Source organism: Peromyscus leucopus, chromosome 22, assembly GCF_004664715.2.
Source record: "Peromyscus leucopus breed LL Stock chromosome 22, UCI_PerLeu_2.1, whole genome shotgun sequence".
NCBI classification, from domain to species: domain Eukaryota; kingdom Metazoa; phylum Chordata; class Mammalia; order Rodentia; family Cricetidae; genus Peromyscus; species Peromyscus leucopus.
In genome coordinates, this window is record NC_051081.1 from 34,444,928 (window position 1) to 34,471,520 (window position 26,593).

Genomic DNA, 26,593 nt, shown 5'->3' on the forward strand with positions numbered 1-26,593 from the left:
GTTAGAAGCATGAACACAATCAGATGGAAACTGTTCCTCACGGCACCGAAACCACTCAATGATGCTCAGCTAGTGGAGGTCAGCTACTTTGAAGGGTCCAGCATGGTTTCACTCACGTATCTGGTGCTCAGGCTGGGACAGGACCAACTGCAGGGCCTCTTCATGTGGTTTGGCCACCAGTCAGCCCAGCTACCTCAAGGTAGTCAAATTTCTTACACCGTGGTGAAGTGCTTCAAGCATAAGCACCCCTGCTGGCAAGATGAAAGCTGCAATGACCAAGCCAGCCAGCACCATCTGCGACATACCTGATTGGCCAAGAGGCAGGAGCCACCATGATTCAAGAGAAGGGAACTAAAACTATAACCTCTGAAAGAAAAGTAACAAGGGCATGGGAGAGGAGATACTGTAGCCATCCCTGGACAAAACAGCCGCCCACAGTTTTCGACTTCGATGATGACTTCGTGTCTAAAGCCAAACTCAATCCTGTTTCAAAATGGCTGCTGGAGTGATCCACGGTAGGTAGTTTACAGCTGGGGTAGTCTGTCCACTAAGTTACTTTCCTCATCCCAAGACCTACTGCCTGACAGAAGGAACTCACAGAAGGAACAACCTGTGCAGGGGCGTGGTTTAAGGATGTATCTATTAAAGTAGGGAATACATAGCAATGGGAACGTGGAAGGCCATGGCTGAAGGGGCTTGGGCACAGGTTTCTCACATGGTGCTCAACAGCAAGCAGAGAACGTGGATGAAACCAAGCCAGGCTATAAACTCTCAAGACTCGCCCTCCAGCAACCCATTTCCGTCAGCTAATCTCTGAACTGGAGGCATCTATAAAACCCCAAATACGTTACATACATTCTTAGTGAAAGGGGAAGAACCAGGGCACAATTACAATCAGACCAATCCAAAACCCAGCAGCCAGCAATAGAAATCAAATCCTGTAGCTTGATGTCTGGCATCCACAGTACACTCCTGATCTTCTGGCTCCAAATGGCTTGGGCAACTCCAATGATCTGGCTCTGCCATTGACCACACACATGCACACACACAGTGTCTCATAGGCTCAGCCTGGCCCCTCTGTTGGAGCCCATTTAGGCTTTACCCACCAGGTCTGCATAAAAAGGATGATTGGACCATGGGCCTGAGTGCAGGTGTCTGGGATGGTCTGCACTTGGCTGTGCTGGGGGTGGGGGGGTGGGGGTCTTTTGCTCCACCCCTTGGCATTCCTTTAAATACCTGGGGCAGAGACAGTCAGGCCCGAAGGATTAGAATCCAGGCCCTCCAGAGGCTGTCCTGTATTTTCTGTTTCTCTCCCCTCTTTACTTCTAATATTTCCTGCTGCTCCTACTCAGGAGTACTCTGGGGAAAAGTGGCGGCGGGATGGCCCCCCCACCCCCACTCAACACCTGCCACTGTCCTTAGTGGTCATCCCACTCTGTTGGCATCTCCAACATGCTGAGATTTCTACTATAACTGGGGCTACATCCCCACCAGTGGCCTCTCCTGGCTGCTCACAGCAGGAAGCCTCAGCTGCTCTCCATGACCCCTTCATGTCTTCAGACCCAGCACCATATGGGAGACTCTCGGACATTTTTTGTCAAGCTCTGCTGCACCAGCTTGATGTCAAGTTCCCACAGGACAGCCCAGGAAGCTCTGAACACTCGACAGCCTTTCTAGACCAAAGCTCCAAAACCCTTCTACAATCCTCCGGAAAACAACACAGTCAGTTGAGACTATACTTACAGAAACAGAAAAAAGAAGAAACAAGGAAATAAGGGATTTTTTTTAATTAGCTGACAAAATAAAGTTGCAATTTGTCTGCATTACGACCAAACTCCTTTCAACATTAAGTAACATTCATTCCTTAACCATGACGGATTTTAGGCAGACTGTAAACAACAACACATTTTATGCTTAACTAATCATTCATGAGCTGCTCATCAGATCCACCCCAAGGACAGAGTCAAAACCCTGCTACCCTCAGAATAATCCAATTTGTCATTCTCTTCCCAGTATACTATATTAATCTTTTTATAGTAAGAGATTAACCTTCTGAGAATTGTTCTTTACAAAGTAAAAATGGTTCTATAGTATCCTAGTTCAAGTGATTCTTTTCCCAAGCTTTTCTAACTCTTAAGCATGTCAACCTCGTAGATTTGTTCATTATATAACCTTCACCACTCTTTTTTCAATACAGAAACTAGGTGGTTCCTTTTCAAAGCCTTAGAAACTTCCTCGTCATGATGCGAGGTCTCAAAGTGAGTGCCCTTCCCATGAAGACTTTCTTCCATGTAAGACATGCTGTTTGGTGCTCATGCTTCGCTCACTGAACAAACAGTATCTGGTTGTCTATTACATATGCCACACACCGCAACCGACCTCAGCAATCAGTGTTCTTGTGTCAAAGTTTAGCACTGTATTATTCCTGTGACTACAGAATTGGCTTATTCAAAATAACTCATGCATCAAATTCCTCCTAATCTTGAATATAAATGTCTTCCCTACATGCCATCCCAAGAGACTATCTGGATTTGGGCTGTTTCTACAATGTTGTCTGATGTCCATAAATTGAACATAAAATCTGCCTTCAGCAAGATTTGTGTGGGGTTTTTCTTCCCCCTATGGAGGAGCAGAATGGACCTTCCTTTCCCTTCATTTATGTTAGGAGCCATGATCTAAGTCAAGAGCGACAGTTCAGATGGACTGACCCCTACTGAAGACGGGCTTAACTACTCTAAAGTAACTCACTCATGAGCTGGTATCCTCTTTATTAAACACATTCTTCTCTTTGGTGAACTGGGCTAAAAAGGCAATTCCTGTCTTACAGAAAGAAATTGAATTGCCAAAATATAGCTTCCAACTCACAGGAAGATGAATGCTCCTGTTTCTAATTCTCATCCACTGTGGCAAGATACCTAGAAATGACTAAGGTGATGTGGGATTTTTTTTTCTATTAAAGGGTGAGGAAGGCATTTTAATTACTTCTGGGTTCCATACAGTTTGAAAATGCGATGCAAACACGCTAGCTATTCACTCAGGTGAAAAGACGGAACAGATGCTGGTAACAGGAACAGAAAGATCCTAGTGTTAAGAGAAGCAGAGAAGAATTAAGTAGGCTACAATATGGCTTAATTCATTAGACTAAAGTTTAAAATCAAAGGCCAGAACAAAGCAAAGCAAAAAATCCTGTTGTCTCTCCAAGGACAGCATGCACACGGGGAGGAGGGTACATCCACTCAGTTACACAGTCTATGTCATGGAAAAACAGACAAGATTTACAGGTCATGTGAAAGATCGCTTGCATTTGTGCCCTAGACCAACAATATGCACAGAGTTCTTTCAAAATGCTACCCGGAGCCTTTACAATTTGCCAAAGTTTGAAGTAATTTGTTCTTTCAAAGGAAGACAGCAACAACAAGAAACAATAGTGTGTTTCCTGGCCTTAGGAAGAATACAACAGGAGCTTCCAAACTGCACTTCCTAGAGAAATATGCCAGCTGCCTCAAATTGCCAAAACTTCACAGAGCAGCAGCTATGATGGATGACCAAATACAATGATCTGTGCAGAGAGGAAGGAGCCCAAACCACACAGGAACTGACAGGAAACCAGCCCTAGCGCTGGCACCTCCACATTCAAGAAGGCTGGGAGTCCTGGACCCTTGACAACCAAATTTCATCATCTTTCTCTGGAACAAGAGTTATCTTCCCGAGGGATGTGTCAGGGAAACGCCACCCAAAGCTTTGCCATGCCTAGCTGTACTTACTGGCCCCGCCCCTGCTCCTCGGTTCTCACTGTGTGAAGCCCATCGGAGATCATTCAGAACCACCTGACCACAAATCACACTGGCTGGCCCGCACCTTGATGCTCTCGACCGTGAGCCTGCGTTATGCCGTGTGTGAGTCACAGGCAGTGATGCTGGTAGAAAGAAAAACTAATATTTGGAGTTCACCAAATAATGAGTCACACTCCTGGAAGAAAAGGAATCCTTACAGCTGGCAGCTCTTGAGTATGAAATTTTGAAATTGTTTGAACATTAATATTAATTCCATGAAAAGTTGGCAAGAAGAAAATGAGTAAGAAATGTGGTATTTGGTTGACTGGTACCATGTAAAAGTCCAGTCCATGCTCCAAGAAAAGGAGTGAGTAGGACATCTACTACCTATTCCTAGCCTTGCCTTCCAGACCCGCTCACTGCTGCCAAGATGCTCCTTCTCCCACACAACACTTCCAGGCTAATTCTGACCCTTAAGAATCAAAAAGAAGCCTTGCTTTCTCTGCATCCAAATGCCAAGTGGGATCTTGTGGGATCTCACCTTTAGAAAGGGAATGTTTGAAAACAGGCCCCTCTGGCTGTGACATCAGTGAGCTGCTGAGGCCTCCGAGGGCCGGAGGAAACATTGCCAGTCCCTCCCAGCGCTGCTGTACTCCTACGGTGCAATCTGGCAATGGCCAGGGACCAAATCTTTAAAGCTGTTTTATGGTATTTAACATATGGTCATAAATTGCTCAGTGCTCTAAAGAGGGGCTAAATTTGCCACCCCTATTGATGAGACATGTTCTTATTTATTTAAATTTAGTGGCAAACTGGCATTTCTCCAGATGGAGAGGGTTAGGCAAAAGTACAAAGGAAGAAGTAATGAGAAATGGTTTGCAACTTCTCTATGCACTAACGACAACCATTATCATTGCCGCCAAGAGAAACAGTTAAGGGGGGGGTCTCCAATCTCTAAGGCCCAAGGAAGGGGGGGGGGAGTACAGACGTTATTCAGAATATAGTTTAAAACTTTTAATTGTTTCCTTTTTCCTCAAATGAGGGCTATCTGTCCACATCTCTCTCTCATCTGCCTCTTTATTCCCCTCACAAATTCGCTATCCTTGGTCTTCATTGGAAATCCCACATCTTTCTAATTCTCTAGAACTTCCCAAACCCTCTTGCATCATCTTCTGATTTTGCCATACTGTTGGCTAAGTGGTTTTGCTTTTTTAATGGATGTAATTATCCATCACTGAAGATACAGTCCTACCAAGACGTTTTGTTCCCTTCCTTCTACCAGACAACACATAGTCAGAGACAGAAGAACAAGGATTTTGGTGAGGAGGGTGTGTTCCTAATGATAGTAACAAGCATGGTGTCAACATGTAAATATCAGGGGTAAAGTCGCTGGGGTGTTGTTTTTTTCTTTTTTGTTTTTCATATCCTGATATAGAACTGACTAAAGAATCCAAAGATGATCATCTTGCTTAAATCTGGAATGTGAAAAGGGATTTCACTAAGTTGGAGTTTTGACAGCAGTCTGGGAACAGTATTTTTTTTAAAACTCTACTATGAAAGATTAGGCTGTTTATATCACACAAAAGTCTTTTATAATTTTAAGATACAGAAGAGTCATACATGGCACAGAAATAAATATCTATATACAGACAGGGATAGACATTAATTATCAGTGTACACAAGTTAATATGAATGTCTTATGCTAGAAACTAAGAAATGGGATATATTTCTCAGGAGGATGAAATATGTCACTGCTGTGGGATGTTTTTCTATATGCTGTGAGATGTCTTTCTATATGCTGTGAATATATGTGTTGCTCCCATTGGCTAATAAATAAAGCAGCTTTGGCCTATGGCAAGGTAGCTAAGAGGCAGGTAGGAAATCCAAGTGGGGATACAGAGAGAAAATGGGCGGAGTCGGGGAGACGCCAACCTGCTGTCCAAGGAACAACATGTAATGAGACAGAGGTAAAACCATGGAACAGGTGGTGATACACAGATTAATAGAAATGGGTTGCATTAAGTTATACAAGCTAGCTAGCAAGAAGCTTGAGCCATAGGCCATACAGTTTGTAATTAATATTAACCCTCTGAATGATTATTTCATAAGTGGCTGCGGGACTGGGGGTGGGAGAGATTCATCAAGAACACAGGGAGGGCAGGACTGAAGAAACTTTTGGCTACATGTCATCTCAGTTATGTTGTCCCAAGACAGACCAATGATCCAGGGATCAGGGAGATTAGATCACACCATATAAAGGCTGCTGAGAAACCTAACCTCATCTAGAGTAACTGGGTCATTTGGAGTGGCCATAAAATGACCCATAAGGTCTTATACCAACTTCGATTTGAAATATCCTACATGTAAGGTCATTCTGTCTTTAAGGGCCAGAAAAATAAAGAAAAAGACTACAAAGGAACATATTCAGCTCCTATGAACACTTCCAGTAAGGACCTAGTTTTCTGAACACTCTTCGTTCTGAGGTCAGAATGGAATGTTAAAATATCTTCTGTACATTCTGAAGAGGTATATTTGTAAAGTCCTTTCCTCTCAGACACAAGGGCACTTTTCTCGGTGCCATAATCTTGCAGAATGGAAAACAGGCCTGAAATCCAAAGATAATTACTAGACACATGTTATTAATATGAATTATGTACCACAAGATGATAAGTATACTTATGCACTGATCAGTCCAATACATCAATAATCGCATTAAATGTAAATGATCCAAAATCTCAATTAAGAAGCCAAGATTGTTGGAACTAAAAGCAAGATCCAGTTATATGCTGCCATATAAAATTCGCCCTAAATGTAAAGACCCAAACAGGTTAAAAATAAAAGAATAAGAAAAGATGTACCATGGTATATTAATATCAATTAAATTAGATTTTGGAACAAACAATATCCTAAGAGCATGGTGTGTAGATATCATAATCCTACACTTTTTTAAATCTAGTAACAAGAGCTTCCACCTACATAAAGCAAAAGCCACAGAGCAGTAAAACCAGGAAGATCTAAAACTGCAGTCTGCAGTTTCTACAGACCATTAACAACTGATATAACAACATAAATGAACACAAATATGGCGCACTCTTACACAAACTCATAATCACACTCAAAGAACTTAGCAACCCTTTCTAAACATCCACAGTGACAACAAGCAGATAGCAATACAAAGCAGTATGTTACATCTGAACAACCTACCAACCAATTTGACTTAGCTGTCATTTACAGGGCATGCCACCAAATAACATAAGAGCATTCATCTTTTTCAGTGCACCTAGAACACCTGCTAAGATCATTCATAACCTGGGCCGTCAAACAAGTTTCAACAAACTTAAAGTGATTGAAGTCATTTAAAGAATATTCTCTAACCACAATTAAATTAAATTCATAACCAATAAAAGGTAACGAAAGTCCACAGAACTCTAAAAATTAAACGAGATATTTCTAAATAACCAACATGTGAAAAAGAAATCTTGAGGAAATTTTGAAAACATCAGGAAAAAATGAGCACCAAACAGCCCAAGTTGCAGAATGCAGCTAAAAATGCTTGTGATGGAAAACCATAGCACTCAATGCTAAGAAAACCATGAAGCTATCAAATCAGGGCCTTCACTTTCCATTTCAATTAACTGGGAGAAAAGAAGAGAAAACAAAGTTCAGTGTGAAAAAGAAGGAAAACTGGAGATCAGAAGGAAAGGCAGTAAAACCAGGAAGCAATCACTACAAAGACAGACGAACCCAAATGCTGGCTCTGGGAGAACATTACACACCGATAAACCACTATGCAGACTGGTGGGAAAGGCGGGGAGGAGGTAAATCACTCAACGAGGAAACTCAGAGGTGCCGTTACTACTACAGATCTGACAGGTGTTTCCAAATCTAGAGGAATAAATATAAACAAATATTGACTCAAACTGGGCGACAGGCAGAAGTAGAAAACATGAAGTGTAGGACTGGGAGGATGGCTCAGTGGGCATGGTGCATGCTGCATAAGCCTGACAGCTGGAGTCTGGATCTCCAGAACCTATGGGCATGTCAGGTGATGTGGTGGCCTCACACGTGGAGATGGGATCCCCAGACCTCAAAAGTCTAGCCCCATCGGTGAGCTCTGGGTTTGACTAAGACACCTGTCTCAATGAATAAGGTGGAAGAGTGGTCCAGGATGATTCCTGGTATCAATCCCAGGAATCCACATGCATGTACAAACGTGTACACACACGTATTCACACACATGTAACACATGCACAACACATAAAAACAAGGAAGTCAATCAATAAAAATAAGAATAAAGTATGGAACAAAAATCTTTGTGACACTGGGTTAGACGAAGATTTGTCAAGATGATCAAGGATAGTTAGGGAGAAAATATACACCTTATAAAGAGCGTATATCTAAAGTAAATGAATTCCCAAAATGAAATCAGAAGAAGAAGTTTTTAAAAATTAAGGAAAAGGTGTGAACACTTTTCTAAAGCCACTGTAACAGCCAAAGACAGAGACATCTAACATGAAGGACAAAGGTGAAGAGGGCTGGCCAGGGAAATGTATACATACATACAGACTGAGCATCCGTTATCCAAATGTGGGGGACAAAATGGTTTTCACTCATGGGGATCTCTACACAGACTTTGCTGGCTGAACACCCCTAACATGGGTGCCAACAGGACACTAAAACGGTTCAGGTTTAGGGCAGTGAAGAGACCTGATGCTACTAAGACATCTACTTCTCCACAGATTGGGCCCTGGATTCAATGAGATCCAACAGGACTTTGGTACCATGCAAAGCTGATCCTAAAATACAAATAACCTAGAAGAGCCCAAACAACTGTGGGAAAGATACTGGAGGCACACATGCTCACATTTAAACACTTCCAATAAAGCTACAGGAATTGAAAGAATGTTGCATTGGCTCAAGAGAGTCCACAATAGAAAATCCGTAAGTGGAAAGAAACTACTTAAGTGGTTAAACAATAAATACATGACCAAAATTAGCTCAAAATGGGTCAACAATACCGGAACCTGCAATAATTAGAACACTCGCAATTGTTATCTGAACTGTAAAATGGTACATCTACTTCACAGAACAGCTTACCACATACTTATAAAGTTTAATCTATGCTTAGCCTACAACACAAGATTCACCCAAGAAAAGCAAATATATATGTAGATACCACAAAAGGTATCTACAAAAATGTAAGAATTCACAATGTAATTCATATCAGCCAAAAATCTGGAGGTGGCCCAAGTGTTCTTCCACAAATGAACTTTTTGAAGGGATTCTAGTCACACAACATTGCACTATTCAGAAATAAAGAAATGAAGGGGTGAGGTTCTGTGGCGCAGGCCTGCAATCCCATCACCAGGGCGCTGAGGAAGGAGGACTGTGCGTCCACTGTCACTACAGGCACGGAACAAGCAGGAACAGCAGCAATACTCCCAGTAGTATGGATGAAGTTCCAAAACACCGTGCTCAGAGAAGGAAGCCAGCCGCCTATCCCCCCCCCCAGGAACACACAGCACACAATTCCACTCCTGGGAAACAGTCTCACGCTTTCTAAGAAAAGAGGTTCAGTACTAAGGGATGGCAGTGGAGCAGACTGGCCTTTAAGGAGTGGAAGGCTCTACATCTGGACTCAGGTATTCCTTACAGATAGCTAGAACTGCCAAAATACGTGCAGTATTACACTTAAAATGTATACGTTTTATTAGCGTAAATGATAACACAATAAACTTGACTTAAAATAGCGGTATATAAACTCCTACATCAGAATTGTGTCAAGGGAAATTTTGTATAATAAGCCTGCTTTGTATAAATGAAATTATTTTATAGTTTAGAAATTATGTCGGTCAGTTGCTTTTTATTAAATTATAATCAGCATCAAAGCCAGATTGCATATATGTACTATTAGTTATAACTAAAGCCGTTTTACAAAGTTAACAGTATTAGCGGCTCTTCTTAAGATAGCTCTAATAGTCCATAAGGCCCAAGAAATGAAATACTCTGAAACACCACGACAAAAGAATCCTGAAAATCTAAGGGAGCAAGACTGTCTAACCCCCCAAATTAGCTCTTCTTCCTTGCTTTTCAGTGAGCACTTTAGACCATTCATTAAATCAAAGGTGGCCTGCCTCCCTAATTAGCCTCTAAAAATACCTTGAGTGCAGGATAATAATAATCTTTAAGTCAATGAATCTTTTTTTAAAGATAAAAATAAAAGTAAAATGGACCGGGCTACCAAAGAAAACTACAATGCCCTCAGCATGCTACAGAATACTACATCCCAAGATACAGTGTCCGACTTTTTACTTAGTGCTGCAAGTCACAGTGCGAACAGTTAAGTCCTATTCCCCTCACAAGGACCCTGGGGATGAAAGAACCTACATGTCCACTGCAGTGGCAGACGTGTGCGTGCAAATGAAAGCTGACATGCATGTCACACAATGGGCTGTTTGCTACCAGCATGCTTTGCTTCCACAAAAGCCAAACCCGAGTGACCAACAGTACAAGCAGGGACCACAAGAATTTTGAGAGCCGGGCGGTGGTGGCACACGCCTTTAATCCCAGCACTCAGGAGGCAGAGGCAGGCGGATCTTTGTGAGTTCGAGACCAGCCTGGGCTGCCAAGTGAGTTCCAGGAAAGGCGCAAAGCTACACAGAGAAACCCTGTCTCGAAAAACCAAAAAAAAAAAAAAAAAAAAAAAAAGAATTTTGAGAGCCACAAATGAGCAAATCAGTCTTGCATTTCCTTAGCTGAGCTCTAACTGGAAGAGAATGGAAAACTAGAATGTCAGTCTATGGCTGGCCTTGAAGGTCAGGCTAAGGGATGCAGTCCACTAAATACTAAAGGGGAGATGGGCATGGGAACAAAAAAAAAAAAAAAAAAAAAAAAAAAGATTATTCAGTTAACATTTTCTAAACAAGTTTTATTTTAAGCAGCACAAGAAATTTTTCATAAGTTTTATAAATGGTTGTGTCATCCCAACAAAAATGTCAACAGCAGCACCTGAAAGAAGCTATCCAGGCCTGTGGTCCTGGCTACGAGGGATGCTGAGGTAGAGTGGGAAGTTCAAGGTCTGTCCAGGCTACAGAGTTAGGTTAAAGCTAGCCTGAACTACTTAGACAGACCCTGAGTCAATTTTTAAAAAAATAAAAAAAATAAATGCCAATGGCTATAGCCACAACAGGCAGCTTAGGGAATTACCTGGACAAAGGTCAGCGGTTATGTGGCTGGCATAATGGCTCCGTGGTGAAGGCACTTGTCACGAAAGCCTGGTGACCTGAATCAATCCCTGGAACACATACAGTGAAAAGAGTCCACTCCAGCCGGGCGGCGGTGGCGCACGCCTTTAATCCCAGCACTCGGGAGGCAGAGGCAGGCAGATCTCTGTGAGTTCGAGACCAGCCTGGGCTACAGAACAGGCTCTAAAGCTACACAGAGAAACCCTGTCTCAAAAACCAACAAAAAAAAAAAAGAGTCCACTCCAGAGAGTTGTTCCCTGGTCTCCTCCCATGTAATATGGCATGTCAGTGCCTCCATACAAACATCATACACATAGATGTGCAAAAACAAATGTTCTAAAGAACGTAGAGCATAATAACAAAGCAAACATTTCTTGTAGATGATATTAAATCAAGGACGTCAACAGCTTTTTCAGCTGACACACAAATCTCCTTACAACACTGATAACTCGATCCTTCAGATATCATTAACCAGGTAGGCTGTTTCTGTGTAGCATCCATCAGAGCCAAGACGCTCAATGCTACTACACTGTGCTGTCGGAGCAAGATTTTGGAGAGCAGTAACCAGAAAAGGATACTCACTCTGCTCTTCCAACACTGATTGGCTACAATGAGGACCATGTAATGGACCTGAGGTGCTAAAGCAGGGAGGTTAAAATGCATAGAGGTGTGTGAGTGGAGAGAGAGAGAGAGAGAGAGAGAGAGAGAGAGAGAGAGAGAGAGAGAGAGAGAGAGCAGCCAAATCATCAAGAAGGTATGGATCAAAAACTGAAGCTGAATCTTGAGAAGATTCAATGAAGCAGAATTTCTGGAACAGTATTTGTAACTTCTCTATAAAAATATCGGTGTATCTGGCCACTGTTTAATTGAATAGTGCATTCAATTTAAACAACAGTTCTGAAGCTGGTTTCATTTTATTTGGATAATTCTCCAAAAATTATATATTTAAATTTAGTAATGCAGTACTGAATCCTTAGAAATGAACAGTGAATTTTATACTGTGCTTCTGAGCACATGGGGGAGAATGCATTATCCAAATCATAATCCATGTGTTCTTCCAGGCTTTTTCCTCCGAAGGGAAAGTATTTCAACTTCAAACCCTTTGGAGATCATTCTTTGGCACAACTTCTCTACTGTGTTGCAAATGGCTTTAATAAATATTCATCATTCCTCTCAAATGATAAACAACAGTATTGCTCCACTGTGAGACACAAAGTGAGCATGTCTACAGTTTCATCAGAAACACAGGAATGGACCTCTCTGGGTACCTGCCCCAGACCATGCTTAGCTGTGCTTACACTGTCTTCCAGAGGGCAGGGAGATAGCTCCTGAGTAAACATATTTGCTCTGAAAGCATAAACACGTGAGTTCAAATCCCCAGCACCCATGTCAAAAGCCTAGCATGGCTAAGCATGCCTATAATAGGAGAAAAATGGTGAGTTTCTGGTTCTGTGATAGACCCTGTCTCAAGGGAGTAAAGCAAAGAGTGGCAGAGAAAGACTCCAAAAGTCCTCCTCTGGCTACATGCATGGGTACCTGCACACCTGCACACTCATGGGCATGCAACACACACACACACACACCAGAAAAATACAAAACTAGAAGCTAGCCTCTAGTAACCAAACTGAGAATACATAACCTAGAGCCCTCTGGCCATGTTTATATCAAAAGTGGAGATTCAGCCAGGCAGCTGTGGTGGCGCACGCCTTTAATCCCAGCACTGGGGAGGCAGAGGCAGGCGGATCTCTGTGAGTTCGAGGCCAGCCTGGTCTACAGAGCAAGATCCAGGACAGGTACCAAAACTACACGAAAAAACTAAAAAAAAAAAAAAAAATTTAAAGTGGACATTCAAACACTCAGCCAAAGCTGCCAACCAGACCTACTTTCCCAAGAATGTAGAGCCAATGACTTCCTCTCTAATGGAATCAAGTCACCTATGGGAGGCTTAGAAAGTCATTTCTAGCTAATGTTTAGAAATACCTGGGGAAAAGAATAAAGTTGATGAAGTGCCAGAAGAACACCTTAAATCCAAGGATGCAGATGACAGCTGGCTGCTACGGTGTCTACCAGCATTCCAGTGCCTTTTTCCAGTCCCTCTCAGGCCTTGCCCTCCTCCCTGCCCTTGGGCACCATAAAATTCACTTGATTCCTTATAAAGACAAATAAACAAATCCTTTCATTTATTTTGGTTCCAATGGATTCCTTATAACCAAACAGTCCCTGATTAACATAAACTGTTGGTATGAAATACAAAAATTTCAAACAAAAGATAATTTCAAATTTGAAACCCATATTAACAAGCTGATTCCCTAGCCACAGACTTGCTCAATATACCTTACAATATTTCAATGATTTCTCTTCATAGTGGCATAAACAATATGATTCAAAGAGCCTGCAGAATTAAGGTCTGTCACTTGCTCATCAAATCTCATCATTGCTAGATCCAGAGAAAGAATATAATTGGTTCATTCCACAAACACTACTTATTAAGCTTCTCTAAATGTCAGAGATTGGAAATAATACATGAGCAAAAGCATACTCCTATATAAACAGTGTGGGTATCCACACGCACTCTCTCATTCTATCTCCTTTGCTGACCTCCCTCTCCCTCTCAAACAATCCGATAATTACTCCTAGAACTAAAGGCCATGCAGAATGACCAGGATGTCTCTATGTATAAACCTATGTTCATAACAAATCCCTGGCCTGTCTATGGCTTCTCCTGTAGCTGAGAGACTTCTACCACTTCAGGGGGGCCTTCACACTTCAACACACTTTCCTCACATCCTCAAGAAGCACATTTCCACTCCTGTGCAAGTATGATCTGTGTCATCTACAACTGTCAAGTTCAAGGGCTTCTCTTTAATTAATATCACTGTCCTTGGACAACTTTCAATAATTTCTTACATAAACTGGCAATGCTTTCCACCAGCCAGCAGTTGTTCCTCACGTTAAAAGAACTGCAGAAACAATAGCATCCTTCCTAACGCACTGCAATCCTCTGCCACCCCTTTATTTCAGTTATTGAATTGTGAGTATGAACACTTCTTTAGGAATCAGTTCATGAGGCCACCGAGATGTGCAAATCTCCTTTGCCTTTCATTAACAAGTTCCCTTTGTTCATGGGTGAAACTGATTTCTCTAAGTACTGTTTTCTAATACGTGGACTATTCTGACATACAAATTTTAGTTGCATCCTATTTTCATTAATCTGATTTCAGGGGACAGAGTGAAATGAAATATATAAATACAAAATGGGTTCAGATTCCCAGTCTTCAAAGTACTGTGCATGCCTTTCTGTTTTCTGAATTGTTAGGGGCAGGGCTCCAATTAACAATTCCTTGTATAATAAATAACTTGTAGAGACCGAATGTCTGCTGGTACAAGGCAGACACATGGAACAGAATACCGTATTCTCTTTAACACTGTGACCAAGACACATCTGAGCACTAAGATTCCCAGACTCATGTATCCATGCATCCATTCTACCTACTCCTTCCACAGTATAAGAGAACACCTCTACTGTGCGGGGAGCTGAAAATTAAATAAACAAAGCGGGCTCTGTTCATTGAGTTTAAACTTACAAAATAAATTACTATAAACCCCAAATACTTTGAATTAGCCTTGGCTAAAATTATATTTTAAAGAACATACAACAAGTTTTCAATAAAATTTAATGTAAAGCTTTAAGAAAGTTATTTATACTCTTCCAGAGGACCCAGGTTTGATTCCCAGTGGCCACATAGTGGCTCCGGTGCCATGGGATCCAATGCCCACTTCTGACCTCTCTAGGTACTAGACACGTACATGGTGCACAGACACACATGAAGACAAAATATTCATACACATAAAATAATTTTTTAAAAAAAGCGAAGACCTTCTATGTTTATGGTCATAGCTGCTTTCCAAAGACTGTAAAACTATAGAAACTCACAAATATTTATGTTTACTTGAGCAAACTAAGCTTATTGAAGAGTTTGTTGATGAAAACAGTATTTGTTTATCTAAAGATAAATATTATATAGGCTGCAAAAAGTTGAATTTAATGACAAACCTTGTAATAATTAACCACTATGACAATACATCTCTTAGCCATAATAAAGATAAAGTTCCAAAGTGCTCAATAGGAACATATGCTAAGTTTCCATCCTTACAAAAAGATGTTAGGCAAAATAAAAGAACGACTTAAAAAGTTAAAAGAAGCTAAGGTGGGTGGCTCATACCTGTAATCCTTTCACTTAAAAGGCAAAGGTAGCCAGGCGGTGGTGGCACACGCCTTTAATCCCAGCACTCGGGAGGCAGAGCCAGGCGGATCTCTGTGAGTTTGAGGCCAGCCTGGGCTACCAAGTGAGTTCCAGGAAAAGGCGCAAAGCTACACAGAGAAACCCTGTCTCGAAAAACCAAAAAAAAAAAGGCAAAGGTAGAGAGATCATGGAGAGCTTAAGACTAGCCTGGGTTACATAGTGAGTTGCAGGACAGTATAGACTACAAAATGAAATCTTGTCTCAAAAAGAAACAAAAAAGAAAAGTATAAGAAATAATAAAACCTAAAATAAAGGAAGGGAGTGGAAAAAGAGAGGGGGAAAAAAGAGAATAAGCCTGCAAAATCTTACTCTAAGAGGGAAGAACTGATTCTTTAAAAATTCATGGCTACCACAAATGACTCGTTCTTTATAACAAATGAACCCAGGAAACCCCCTTCCATGATTTTCAAGTTACACACAGAGTGGAACTACCATAACTACTGACGTTAATGCAAGATCTAACTGGTCCACATTCCTACCGCTATCAGCTCCCCACAACTCAAACCTCCTGGCAGGGTTTATGAGAGCTTGTAGCAGATGGGCTAGCAAGAAAGCGTACAGTGATGAAAGTCACTGAGTCTGAGGACCTAGGTTCAATCCTCAGGCCCAACACAATGGAAGGCAAGAACAACACCCGAAGGTTGTCTGTACTCTGACCTCCACATGCACACCATAGCAAGTGCAAGACCATGGACACACACACACACACACACACACACGTGTAACTGAATTTTTTTAATATTATAAACAGAATTAATATGGAAATAGTTTTCAGTTAAGTTACAAAGAAAGGAAGCTTAATGGCCATGGCCTAAATATCATACAAAACAAAAAAAACTTGTTCTTGGAAGCACTGACAGAAACAAATTATGTTTGCAAGTGGGAAAAGCATCAGTGCTCCGATAAGCAATTCCTTGTATAATAAATAACCTGTAGAGACCGACTGTCTGCTGGTACAAGGCAGACACAAGGAACAGAATACCGTATTCTCTCTAACACTGTGACCAAGACACATCTGAGCACTATGATCATGACCTCATGTATCCACCCATGTACTCAATCTTGATCAGTAATGATGGCTCCAACCATTCTTTATTCGAGGATTAACTACATGTTCAAAGGGTACACTGGTTTTGATTTTCTAAACTAAGGGAAGGCTTACCTACCATAATTTATGTAGTTGATTTCGTTTATTTTTGATGTCCACTATATCGTCACCAGATCTTAGAAAAATAACTTCCCAGGGCTAGAGAGGTGGTACAGCAGTCAACAATCACACAGCTCTTGCAGAGGATCCCAGCTCCCAAGCACCTGTAACTCAGCTCCAGGGGCAATCTGACACATCTGGCCCCTGAGGGCACCTGCACTCACAGGTGCACACCCACACAGAGACATATCAAAAATTAATCTTAAAAATAAAAATAAGGAAAAAGAACTCCCATCCCTAAACGTACAGAGGCTTTTGTCTGGAACTCTAGACAGAAGCAGTAGGCTACTCCATGGGATACAAATTTGAGAATTAGAATAGGTTTTCAAGGAAGAGACAAGATGGCACCTTAAACCCTACCTTTCTAAAGTCTAGAAGGAGCTAACTCATAATCCCATCATCCTCAAGGCTTCTACAGAAATCTGCTAGCCCAGTACCTGCTGCCACACCCTGGCTCTAACACTGAACATCCCTCTGAAGGTTTTCGACAGAAAGTCAACAATTTCAGAAAGAAGGAGCTTGGGAAATGGCCCAGTCCATGAAGTGCTTGCCACTCAAACAGGAAGACTGAGTTTGAACCCCCAGAAGTCACATAAGAAGCCAGGTGCAACAGTACATATCCATGCGTGATCTCAGAGCTGGGAATACAGACACACAGATCACCAGACTCACTGCTAGCCAGCTTGACCAAATCAGTGAGTGAGCTCCACCTGCAGTGAAAAACCTTGTCTCAAAGAACAAAGGTATCCAGGCATGGTGGCACACGCCTTTAGTTCCAACACTCAGAGGCAGAGGCAGAAGCAGGCAGATCTCTATGAGTTCAAGGCCAGCCCTGGTCTATACAATGAGTCCCAGGACAGCCAGAGTGAGACCCTGTCCCAAAAATCAAGCAAACAAGCCAAGGTAAAGAGTGACTGAGGAAGACACCTGATACCAACTTCTGATCTCCATATGCACATACAAACGAACACGTACATACATATGAAGCACACACACACACACACACACACACACACACACACACAATTTCAGAAAGGAAAAAGTTCATCCCTCTAATTCAATGAACTCACATAAATAAGTTTTCATGGCCAATAATTTCTTCCCATTTATTTGGCTGTGGGCTGCTTACGGCTGGGATCTTAGTATTAAGATTTTTCCAACAGTTGTCTATTCATTTATTACATAGAATACTATAGGCTAAATAAGCTTTTAGTGTATAATGACATCAAACAATAGTTTGATAGAATACACCTAATATATGACGAATACCAGGTTTCGTCATTTTTACAATAATGAGGAAATACGGGATCTCAGCAAATATATCATAGTATAACATGATAAATTCACACACTTAAAAACACTCTAGGCTGACTACATATTTATTTATTCTTCCTTCTAACCCCCCCCTCCATTAATAGTTTAAAAAAATAGATAAAAAATACAAAACAAGAGAAAGGAACAGCCGAAGAGAAGAAAACAGCAATCAGCAGCTGAGATCCCAACGAGTTTCTGGAAGACAGACTACAGATGGAAACTGCTTGACAGGACAGAGCGCCCCTCGCCGCCTCTCTCGCAGGACGGAGAGCCCCTCGCTGCCTCTCACAGTAATCTGAGAACACGATTGATGGAAAAGAAGACACTGTCCTTCCAGATATCCAGTGTGTGGAGACGAGAGAATGAGACACAGGGCCATGAACAGGAGATTAAATAAAAGTCCCTTGGAGAATAGTCCACACACCTTCCTGCCTGACGATGGCCAAGTGTGTACTCCCAGAAAAAAAGAAACCCCACAGGAAGTTCACTTTTGAAAAAACTATTTTGATGATAGCTAAACTTCAAAATAGGACACTCAGGGGTCCCCCACACTAAGAGCTGGCCCGCCATGCACTTAGATACTTCATGAGTCCTGCTCAACTATCCAGAAGTTCTACACAATATTTTCTTTCTACCTTAAATATACATGACAATTTTTATTTGAGGAAAGTCTATAGACCAGTGATTCTCAACCTGTGGGTCACGATCCCTGTGGGGGTCGAATGAGCCTTTCACAGGAATTGCCTAAGACCATTGGAAAACACAGACAGTTACATTACAACTCATAACAGTAGTAAAATTACAGTTGTGATAACAGTAGCAAAATTACAGTTATGAAGTACCAACAAAATAATCTTATGGATGGGGGTCACCACAACATGAGGAACTGTATTAAAGGGTCACAGCTTTAGGAAGACTGAGAACCACTGCTCTAGAATAACAGGAAAAGAAATGATGATATAAAATATGCTCCCTGCAGATATCAAAATAATGGTGGTAAAAAGAGAACATTTAAAAAAAATTTTTTTTTTCACTTGCTGGGAGGTGGTACAACATGCCTTTAATCCTAGCACTCAGGAGGCAGAGGCAAGTAGATCTCTGTGAGTTCAATGCCAGCCTGGTCTACAAATCGAGTTCTAAGACAGCCAGAACTACAGCACAGAGAAATCCAGTCTCAAAAAGCAAAAAGCAAGAAAAAAATATTTTTTACTTTTGTTACATTTATTTTTCTCTCTCTCTGTGTGTGTGTGTGTGTGTGTGTGTGTGTGTGTGTGTGTGTGTGTGTGATTGTGTGTGCATGTGGCATGCATTTGGAGGTCTGAGGACAACTTTTGGGAGTCAGTTCTTGAACTGAGTAGCTGGTTTGTTTTTTTTTTTGTTTGTTTGTTTCATCTTGTTCTAAAGATTTATCTTATTTTCAATCACAACTATACATATGTGTAAGTATATGTACATGTGTGCAGGTGCCTACACAGTCCAAAACAAAGAACCAGATCTCACGGGGCTGGACAGACAGTTGTGAGCTGCCTGACATTGGTTCTAGGGACTGAACTCGCATCCTCTCCAAGAACGATTTGTGTTCTTAACTGCTGAGCCATCTCTCCAACCCCCTGCTTAGTTTGAACTGCAGCCTCAAGTCCTTGGAGAGGAAAGCCTTGATTGAGGACTTGCCTAGAACAAACTGCCCCACAGGCACTCCTGATTATTAACTGATCCAGAAGGGTTTTTGGTCAGAGTGTTTTATCACAGCAACAGAAAGAAAACCAGAAGCGCTCTCAGCTTCCACCAAGTAGGTCCCGAGGATTGTCAGCAGGCATCTTTACCTGCTGAATCATCTCACCGGTCCCAAAGCATTTTTTTTTTATCTCTAATTTTTGTTCTTTGAAAGACTGTAACAGATACTGCATAAGAAGACATCTGAAAGAGGAACAGAGGAAGAAAGAGCTCTTAAGTAAGACACCTAACTGAAATGGGGATGATAAAAACATTGGCCAGAGATGTAGGAAAGGCAGAAGCAGACAAGGGAGGAACAAGCCAGCCTGGGCTATTTGAGGTTATTTGAGCCTGGGTTCCAGTAACCTAAGCAAGTGACCTGCATCCTAAGAAATCATCCAGTCGTATATAGAATCTTTAATATACAGGCCTATGAAACAAGGTAAAATCTAAGGGTAACAAATGCAGGTGCTTTTTGTTACAGAGCAGGCCCATAGAGTCATTGTGCAATTTGTGAATAATGCCCTGGAGACAATTATAGACAACAAATTAATCTTGAAAATGCAAAGGAAAAAAAAAACAGAAAACAAGAGAAAGCAGCGCAGGAAAAAAAGAAAGAAGCAGAGACTAATATTCCTATCCTGTGAAGTGTGAAGCCAAAAGACATTATCTGCGGTTCATGGGAATCCAGATAAACGAAGCATTCATCACTACTGCACAGAGATTATCCTAGCTGATAGCAAGGCTGAGTCATGCACTTACCAAGAATTTTTGGGACTGTTCATTTAATCGTATGATGCAGTGTTTAAAGTGACCCTGAGGGGGTGAAGAAAATGGGGGCGGGGGGGTGCTATGGATGTTGACCTGTGGAAAAGCTTTTCTCTAGCCTTTGTAAGGCCCTGAGTTTGATCCCTAGAATGAGAAAAAAGTACCACATTTCAAAGTTTTAAGCTACAAGGTAAATGACACAGGAACCAATAATGGTGATGTACTTACATTAAAGAGGAAGAGAGAGATAAGGGGACCGTGAAAATAGGCTAATGCCTCTCTATCAGGGCAGGAAGTCAAAAGATAACATCGAAAGCTGGCCAGTCAGGAAACAGGCAAAGGCATATTACTGAGAGAGATGGGAATCCTCAGAAGAACTAAACTGAAACCATTTCTTAACATTCTGATGGTTTCCTCAGAAAACGGTAGTGGGAGGGAAGTGTGGGGCAGAAGACCAGTGCTTCCTCTCTGCTCGGCAGTCTCCATTTCCTGCACACGATTGACTTCCTGGATCATTTCTTTTCAATTTAGGTAATAATTTCCTTCTGAAAAAAAAAAGTAGCAGTCTAGTCCTGTCGTTACTTCACACAGGCAAAATTTTCTTGTGCTTTTGTGGTTTCCTGAGAATGATCTAATAATGCAAGGTTAACAGGTCACCTTGTAGCGCTGGTGGCGCACGCCTTTAATCCCAGCACTCGGGAGGCAGAGCCAGGCGGATCTCTGTGAGTTCGAGGCCAGCCCGGGCTACAGAGTGAGATCCAGGACAGCTAGGGCTACACAGAGAAACCCTGTCTTGGAAAAAATAAATAAGTAAAAATGCCACCTTGTCCCAAGTTTCTCATTTAATGTTGATTTTGGTAAACAATTGTGGTACCTCCTGGATAATGAGGATAGAACACACAGTCAATAGTCCAAAAAACAGTTTATCCACCCATCCCATCCCGTGTGTGTGTGTGTGTGTGTGTGTGTGTGTGTGTGTGTGCAAACACTCAAGTGCCCGTGGGGGCCAGAGGACGACTTTAGCTATCACTCCTCAGGCGCCATCCACTTTGTTTCCGGAGACTTGGTCCCTCACTGGCCTGCTACTTGCCAAGTAAGCTAAGCCAACTGACCAGAAGCCCCAGAATCTACTGGCCTCCAACCCTGGGATTATACACGTGTCCCTGCCCAGCTTTTTCAGTGAGGTCCGGTCCCTTGACCTTGAAAGCACTGACGGCCTGTGCTATCTCCCTCACGCATCCGTCTGATCGCTAAGACCCACATTTTGTATTCCTCTTCTGTTAAGAACAGATAGATCTGAATTCCCTGTTCACAAGAATAGGTTTCAGAGAGAAAATGTCGGGTCTAATTACTGACAGTGACAAAGCAGAGCTATTATCACCTTCACAGGAGGCGAGAGCTTCAGCGCTGGGGGAGGCTACGCAGCATAGACAGATGCTGCAGATGTGGCCCAGGCAGCGCTGGATGCACACAGTACAGAAGCTCAGGCCACTCTTCCCACGTATTCAGTTTAACCTGAAGAACAACATTATGTCCTTAATTTTGGAAAAACAGCCAACATCTAAAACTGATTTTCAGAGAAAAATCATGTAAAATTTCTGACGTCTACCTTCTGAGTCAATAGAAGCAGTTTCTTCAAGAGACAGGGCATCCCAAGCTGCCACACTTAGTCTGCTTTCCTGGTTTATACTATCAGTCTGATTCTTGAAGGCCATTTCCATTTCTAACCCTTGCTATAAAGGCCATAGCATGTTGACACACAGAGTCTGTGCCCAGAGTCTTAGAGAGATTTTGACACGGAGAGGGGGTGGGGGAGTGGGTGCGCACAGCACACATGTGTAAATCAGAAAACAACCTGCAGGACTCAGTTCTCTCTGCCATGCGGAGCCAGGAATCGAACTCAGGCGGTCAGGATTGATGGGAGGCGCCTTTACCCACATTTCTACACGGGCCTATTCCACTGCGTCGTAATCCCGGCCAGCTGCCTCACTTTGAACACAACCAGAACCGGATGGCAGATAACGAAACGGTAACTGCTAGTGGGCAGTATCAGAAATCGCTCTGAACAGCCGGAAATAAAAACTAAACCACAACCTCCAATAATTAACTCTGGATCTATATTTTCAATAAAATAATCATCGTTTACTCACATTTTAATGTCTCTCCAGCATACGGTATGTGCAGTTTGAAGCGGTCACAGTTGGGTCCAGGAGTCAATGATGTACAGCTTAAGAAATCCAGAGGGGGGAAAAAAGATTTTTAAGAACAAAATTGAAAAGCCCACATATTTATGACACTTAATAAAGTAAATAAAAAGTAATGTTTAATACGTAAAAGGCTTAAAGAAGAAAATGAAAGCCTTTACTGGTCATGAAATCTAAGACAACAAACGAGCCTTACTCTGAGACAAATTATGGATCTCACAATAAAACTTCTATGCTTTCTAAGAACAAACACCAAGTACTTCAAGTACCTCTTGAAAAGAAGTCTATCTTGACTTTTAAAATCATGTATATCATCCAAAACAGGTCTCCAGTCCTTGGTGCCAAGAACTGTAAACGCAGAGACATTTTATGGTCATATTTTAAACATAGATTCTTAGCTTTCACTCTGTTCATACAAAAAAGAGCCCACTTTTGGCCTTTCTCTAGTGGCAGATGGTTTTCTTTCTTTCTTCAAAGGTACGATGCTTTCTCTCGATCTGGCACACCGTACCATTCATCTGCAGGAAAGCACAAAGCGTGGTACTTGATTTCAGATAAAATGCAAATGCAAAAGATGGGAATGAGCCAGTCAGCCAGGTCTCCACACTGGGGAGTTTAGAAATCTATGACTTTACAAGGTTGAACAATGGCCTCTGCTTTTCATACATATTAATTTTGTAAGGTATCTTAGGACCTTACAAGTCAGAGCTTCAACTGCATTAACACAGCCCTGATCTCTTAATTGAATAAAATACTCACAGGAGGTTAATGGAGGAACTCCAGGTGGATTCCAGGTCAGTGAAGCCATGCCCAACTTTCTCATTTTATTTCCCACATTATTTGTTCTATTCTGTAGAGGCAGCAATCTTTGAAAACCATGGAGTTGGTTCAATAACAGGACTCTTGTGATTACAATCCTCCTTTGCACCTCGTGGAAAAACCAATTCAAATGCCACCACTCGGAGGGCCCTGAACTATCTGTCTCTTGCTTACTGATTATCATCATCTTTGCTGTTCTTGTCCTGTTTGCTGTGGCCATCTGCATGGCCCAGGCATCCTCCTTAGGTGTACCAGCCTATTCTTGCTTGTGTGTCTTTGCATGGGCTGTTCCCTGCCTGAACTGCGTATCCCAGGACTTTGTATCCCAGGACTTTGATTGGCCCTCCATGCTACTCAGGCTTTGGTTTCATCTCCTCCAGAGGTCTCCCTTGATTTTCCAGTGTGGAGCAGCACCTGCTTTATCACAACACCCTGGCCTTTTTTCCTTCCTATCACTAAGGATGCTCTGTCTTCCTGTACTTGTCTCTGGCTTATTGATTACCGTTTCATCCTCACTGGAACTGAAATACCAACAGACTGTGGACTCTGGCTGTCCATTTGCCTGGTGTTCCTAATGCGCAGAGCACTGCTCAGTAAGCCTCCTCTAGATGAAAACGGATGAACTGAATTTGGGCACTGGACTAAATACAGCTATGGCAAAAGAAAAATAACTTTTGGATAAAGACCTGTGCTGTAAAAAAGTATCTTTTATACATTTCACTTCATCTCCAAAAACTGGAAATGAGCTGTTTTAAAGTTTAACATGGGAAAACCAAGATAGGGAGAACAAGTCTACAAATCTGAAAATAGGAATTACAACCGGGAACCCTTTTTTTTTTTCACCTAAAATTACATTTTGTGTGTGTGTGTGTGTGTGTGTGTGTGTGTGTGTGTACACGCAGTCACTCACATGAACTCAGGTATCCGTAGCACATATGTAGAGGTCAGAGAACAAATCGCGGGAGTCGATTCCCTCCTTCGACCATGTGAGGCCCAGGGATTGGACTCCTGCCAAGCTTGGCAGCAGGCACCTTTACCCACCTTGCCACCCCGCCAGCCCTCAAGTGGGAATTCTTGAGAACATCAAGAGAGGTACTTTTCGTCTACCACTGTTTCTACTTTTCTATTGCTTTATTTTGGAAACTTTCACAGTTAACAATTTACACAAGAAATGTTCAACATAAGCTTCATGCACCCCTCACCCTTACAGGCTTGTCTAATCACAGGACTCCTAGAATGGCTCTGTATCTGCTTTCTAACTGGCTTGTTTTCTCAATCCAACTGGAGGACTCTGGTGCTGGTAATTGTTACACACATTAAAAAAAAAATACCAAACACAGTGCAAGGCACCCAACACAGATGAAATCTTCATGTATACTAATAAAAACAATTCAAAAATTGTCACTGACATATACAGGTTACTCAGAGAGTGCACTGGGGTTAGAAATCATCCAGAAGAGCACTGTGTACAATAGGCTGGCATTTCAACCAGCATGTATGCAGATGAGAATTTGCTAATGAGCCAGGCATGATGGCACATGCCTTTAATCTGAGTATTTGGGAGGCAGAGGCAGGCAGATTTCTGTGAGTTTGAAGCCAGAGTGATTGACATAGACAGGATGGCCAGGGCTACATAGAGAGACCCTGTCTTAAAAAAGGAAGGAAGGAAGGAAGGAAGGAAGGAAGGGAGGGAGGGAGGAGGGAGGGAGGGAGGGAGGGAGGGAGGGAGGCTGGAAGGAAGGCTGGCTTTGCTGAATGGCTGTGCCAGACTGTCATGATAAAAACTGCTGACTGGCTGGCACTGGGAGATGCTCTCATCCCATCTTGAGGAGAGAAATGTGTGATTACTGTGGAAGACTCTCCCTTAGAAGGGCCAAACACTGAGCCCAGAACTTAAACTTTAAATCACTGCTTAATATTGTTCTAGCATTCACTGGGCATCCATTCATAAGTGGTAACCATCATTCTAAGTTCTGGAATTGAACTAGTTCCATCATAGCAACCTTCTAATTTGGGCACAATTATCATTTTCATTTGCAGAAGTGAGTGAACCCCTGGATGATATGTAAATAACTTGCTAGGAAATGAGAGAGCTACAATCCAGACTCAGGATGTCTGACTACAGAGCCCTCTTTATAAATCACAGCACTAAACCATCTCCCAATTGATTAACATGACGACCACTAGAATTAATGAAAAACTATAAAGTGGACATTTTTAACAAGTGATATTTGATTAACAAAGTACCAGTAATGCAAAGCAAACCTTGATTACCAAAAAGAGGCTTTGATCAGCAAGCTGAGGAAGGGACAAAGGAGATGAGAACCAAGCATAAGAGTATATATGCGTAAGGGCTGGCAAGACAGCTCAGGAGGTAAGGGCCCTTACGCATCGCCTGCCAGCCTGACCGAACATAGCAGATACCTATCCCTTGAAAGTCAGCCTGTGACTTCCACATGCACTGTGGCATGCTCGCACCCACACATATACACACATGTATGCACACACACACACACACACACACACACACACACACACACACGCAATTTTTCAGTTAAAAAATATATATGTATGACAATAGTACAAAAAATCCATTACTTTGTATGCTAACTAAATAATAATGAAAGTTCTGCAATGGGCATTAATGAAAATCACTTATAAATATGTAGAAGAACTGTCTGTGCACACATCAACCAATGACAAAAGAATCAAGTCCTTGACAATGGATTCTTGAGATCTACAATGCTGATACTCTTGATTCATTTAGCAGGTTATTCATGAAAAGCCAGAAAATGAGGCTGGAGAGATGGCTCAGAGGTTAAGAGCACTGGCTGTTCTTCCAGAGGTCATAAGTTCAATTCCCAGCAACCACATGGTGGCTCACAACCATCCATAATGAGATCTGGTGCCCTCTTCTGACATGCAGGTGTATATGCAGACAGAACACTGTATACATAATAAATAAATAAATCTTAAAAAAAAAAAAAAAGCCAGAAAATGGTGGTAAGTAATGTTTATTTGATTCCTCTTTAAAACATCTATTCCTAGTTATTGAGATGATTCAAATTATTAAGTTGTCTGTACAAACAGAGAAAATGATCGATTTCACTGTACTTCACAGGATTTTAGTTGGCCAAACACTAATGGAGATTAATCAAGTTCCATGCAGGCATCTCACAATCTTTAGAACATCCACATTTTAAGACAATGTAAAATACAAGAAAACATGCTTTCTGGCTTACGGCTA

The 26,593-nt window shown here is 41.9% G+C and overlaps 1 protein-coding gene across 4 annotated transcripts in view; it reads right to left on the reverse strand.

Moving 5' to 3' along the window:
- The window catches only part of Babam2 (BRISC and BRCA1 A complex member 2), a 373,611-nt gene that overhangs the window by 317,506 nt on the left and 29,512 nt on the right, over window positions 1-26,593 (reverse strand). For all 4 annotated transcript variants that reach the window (XM_028873967.2, XM_028873970.2, XM_037198068.1 and 1 more), the window contains exon 3: window positions 22,474-22,550. In XM_028873967.2, coding sequence (XP_028729800.1) covers window positions 22,474-22,550 — 77 coding nt within the window. The remainder of the gene's footprint in view (window positions 1-22,473; window positions 22,551-26,593) is intronic.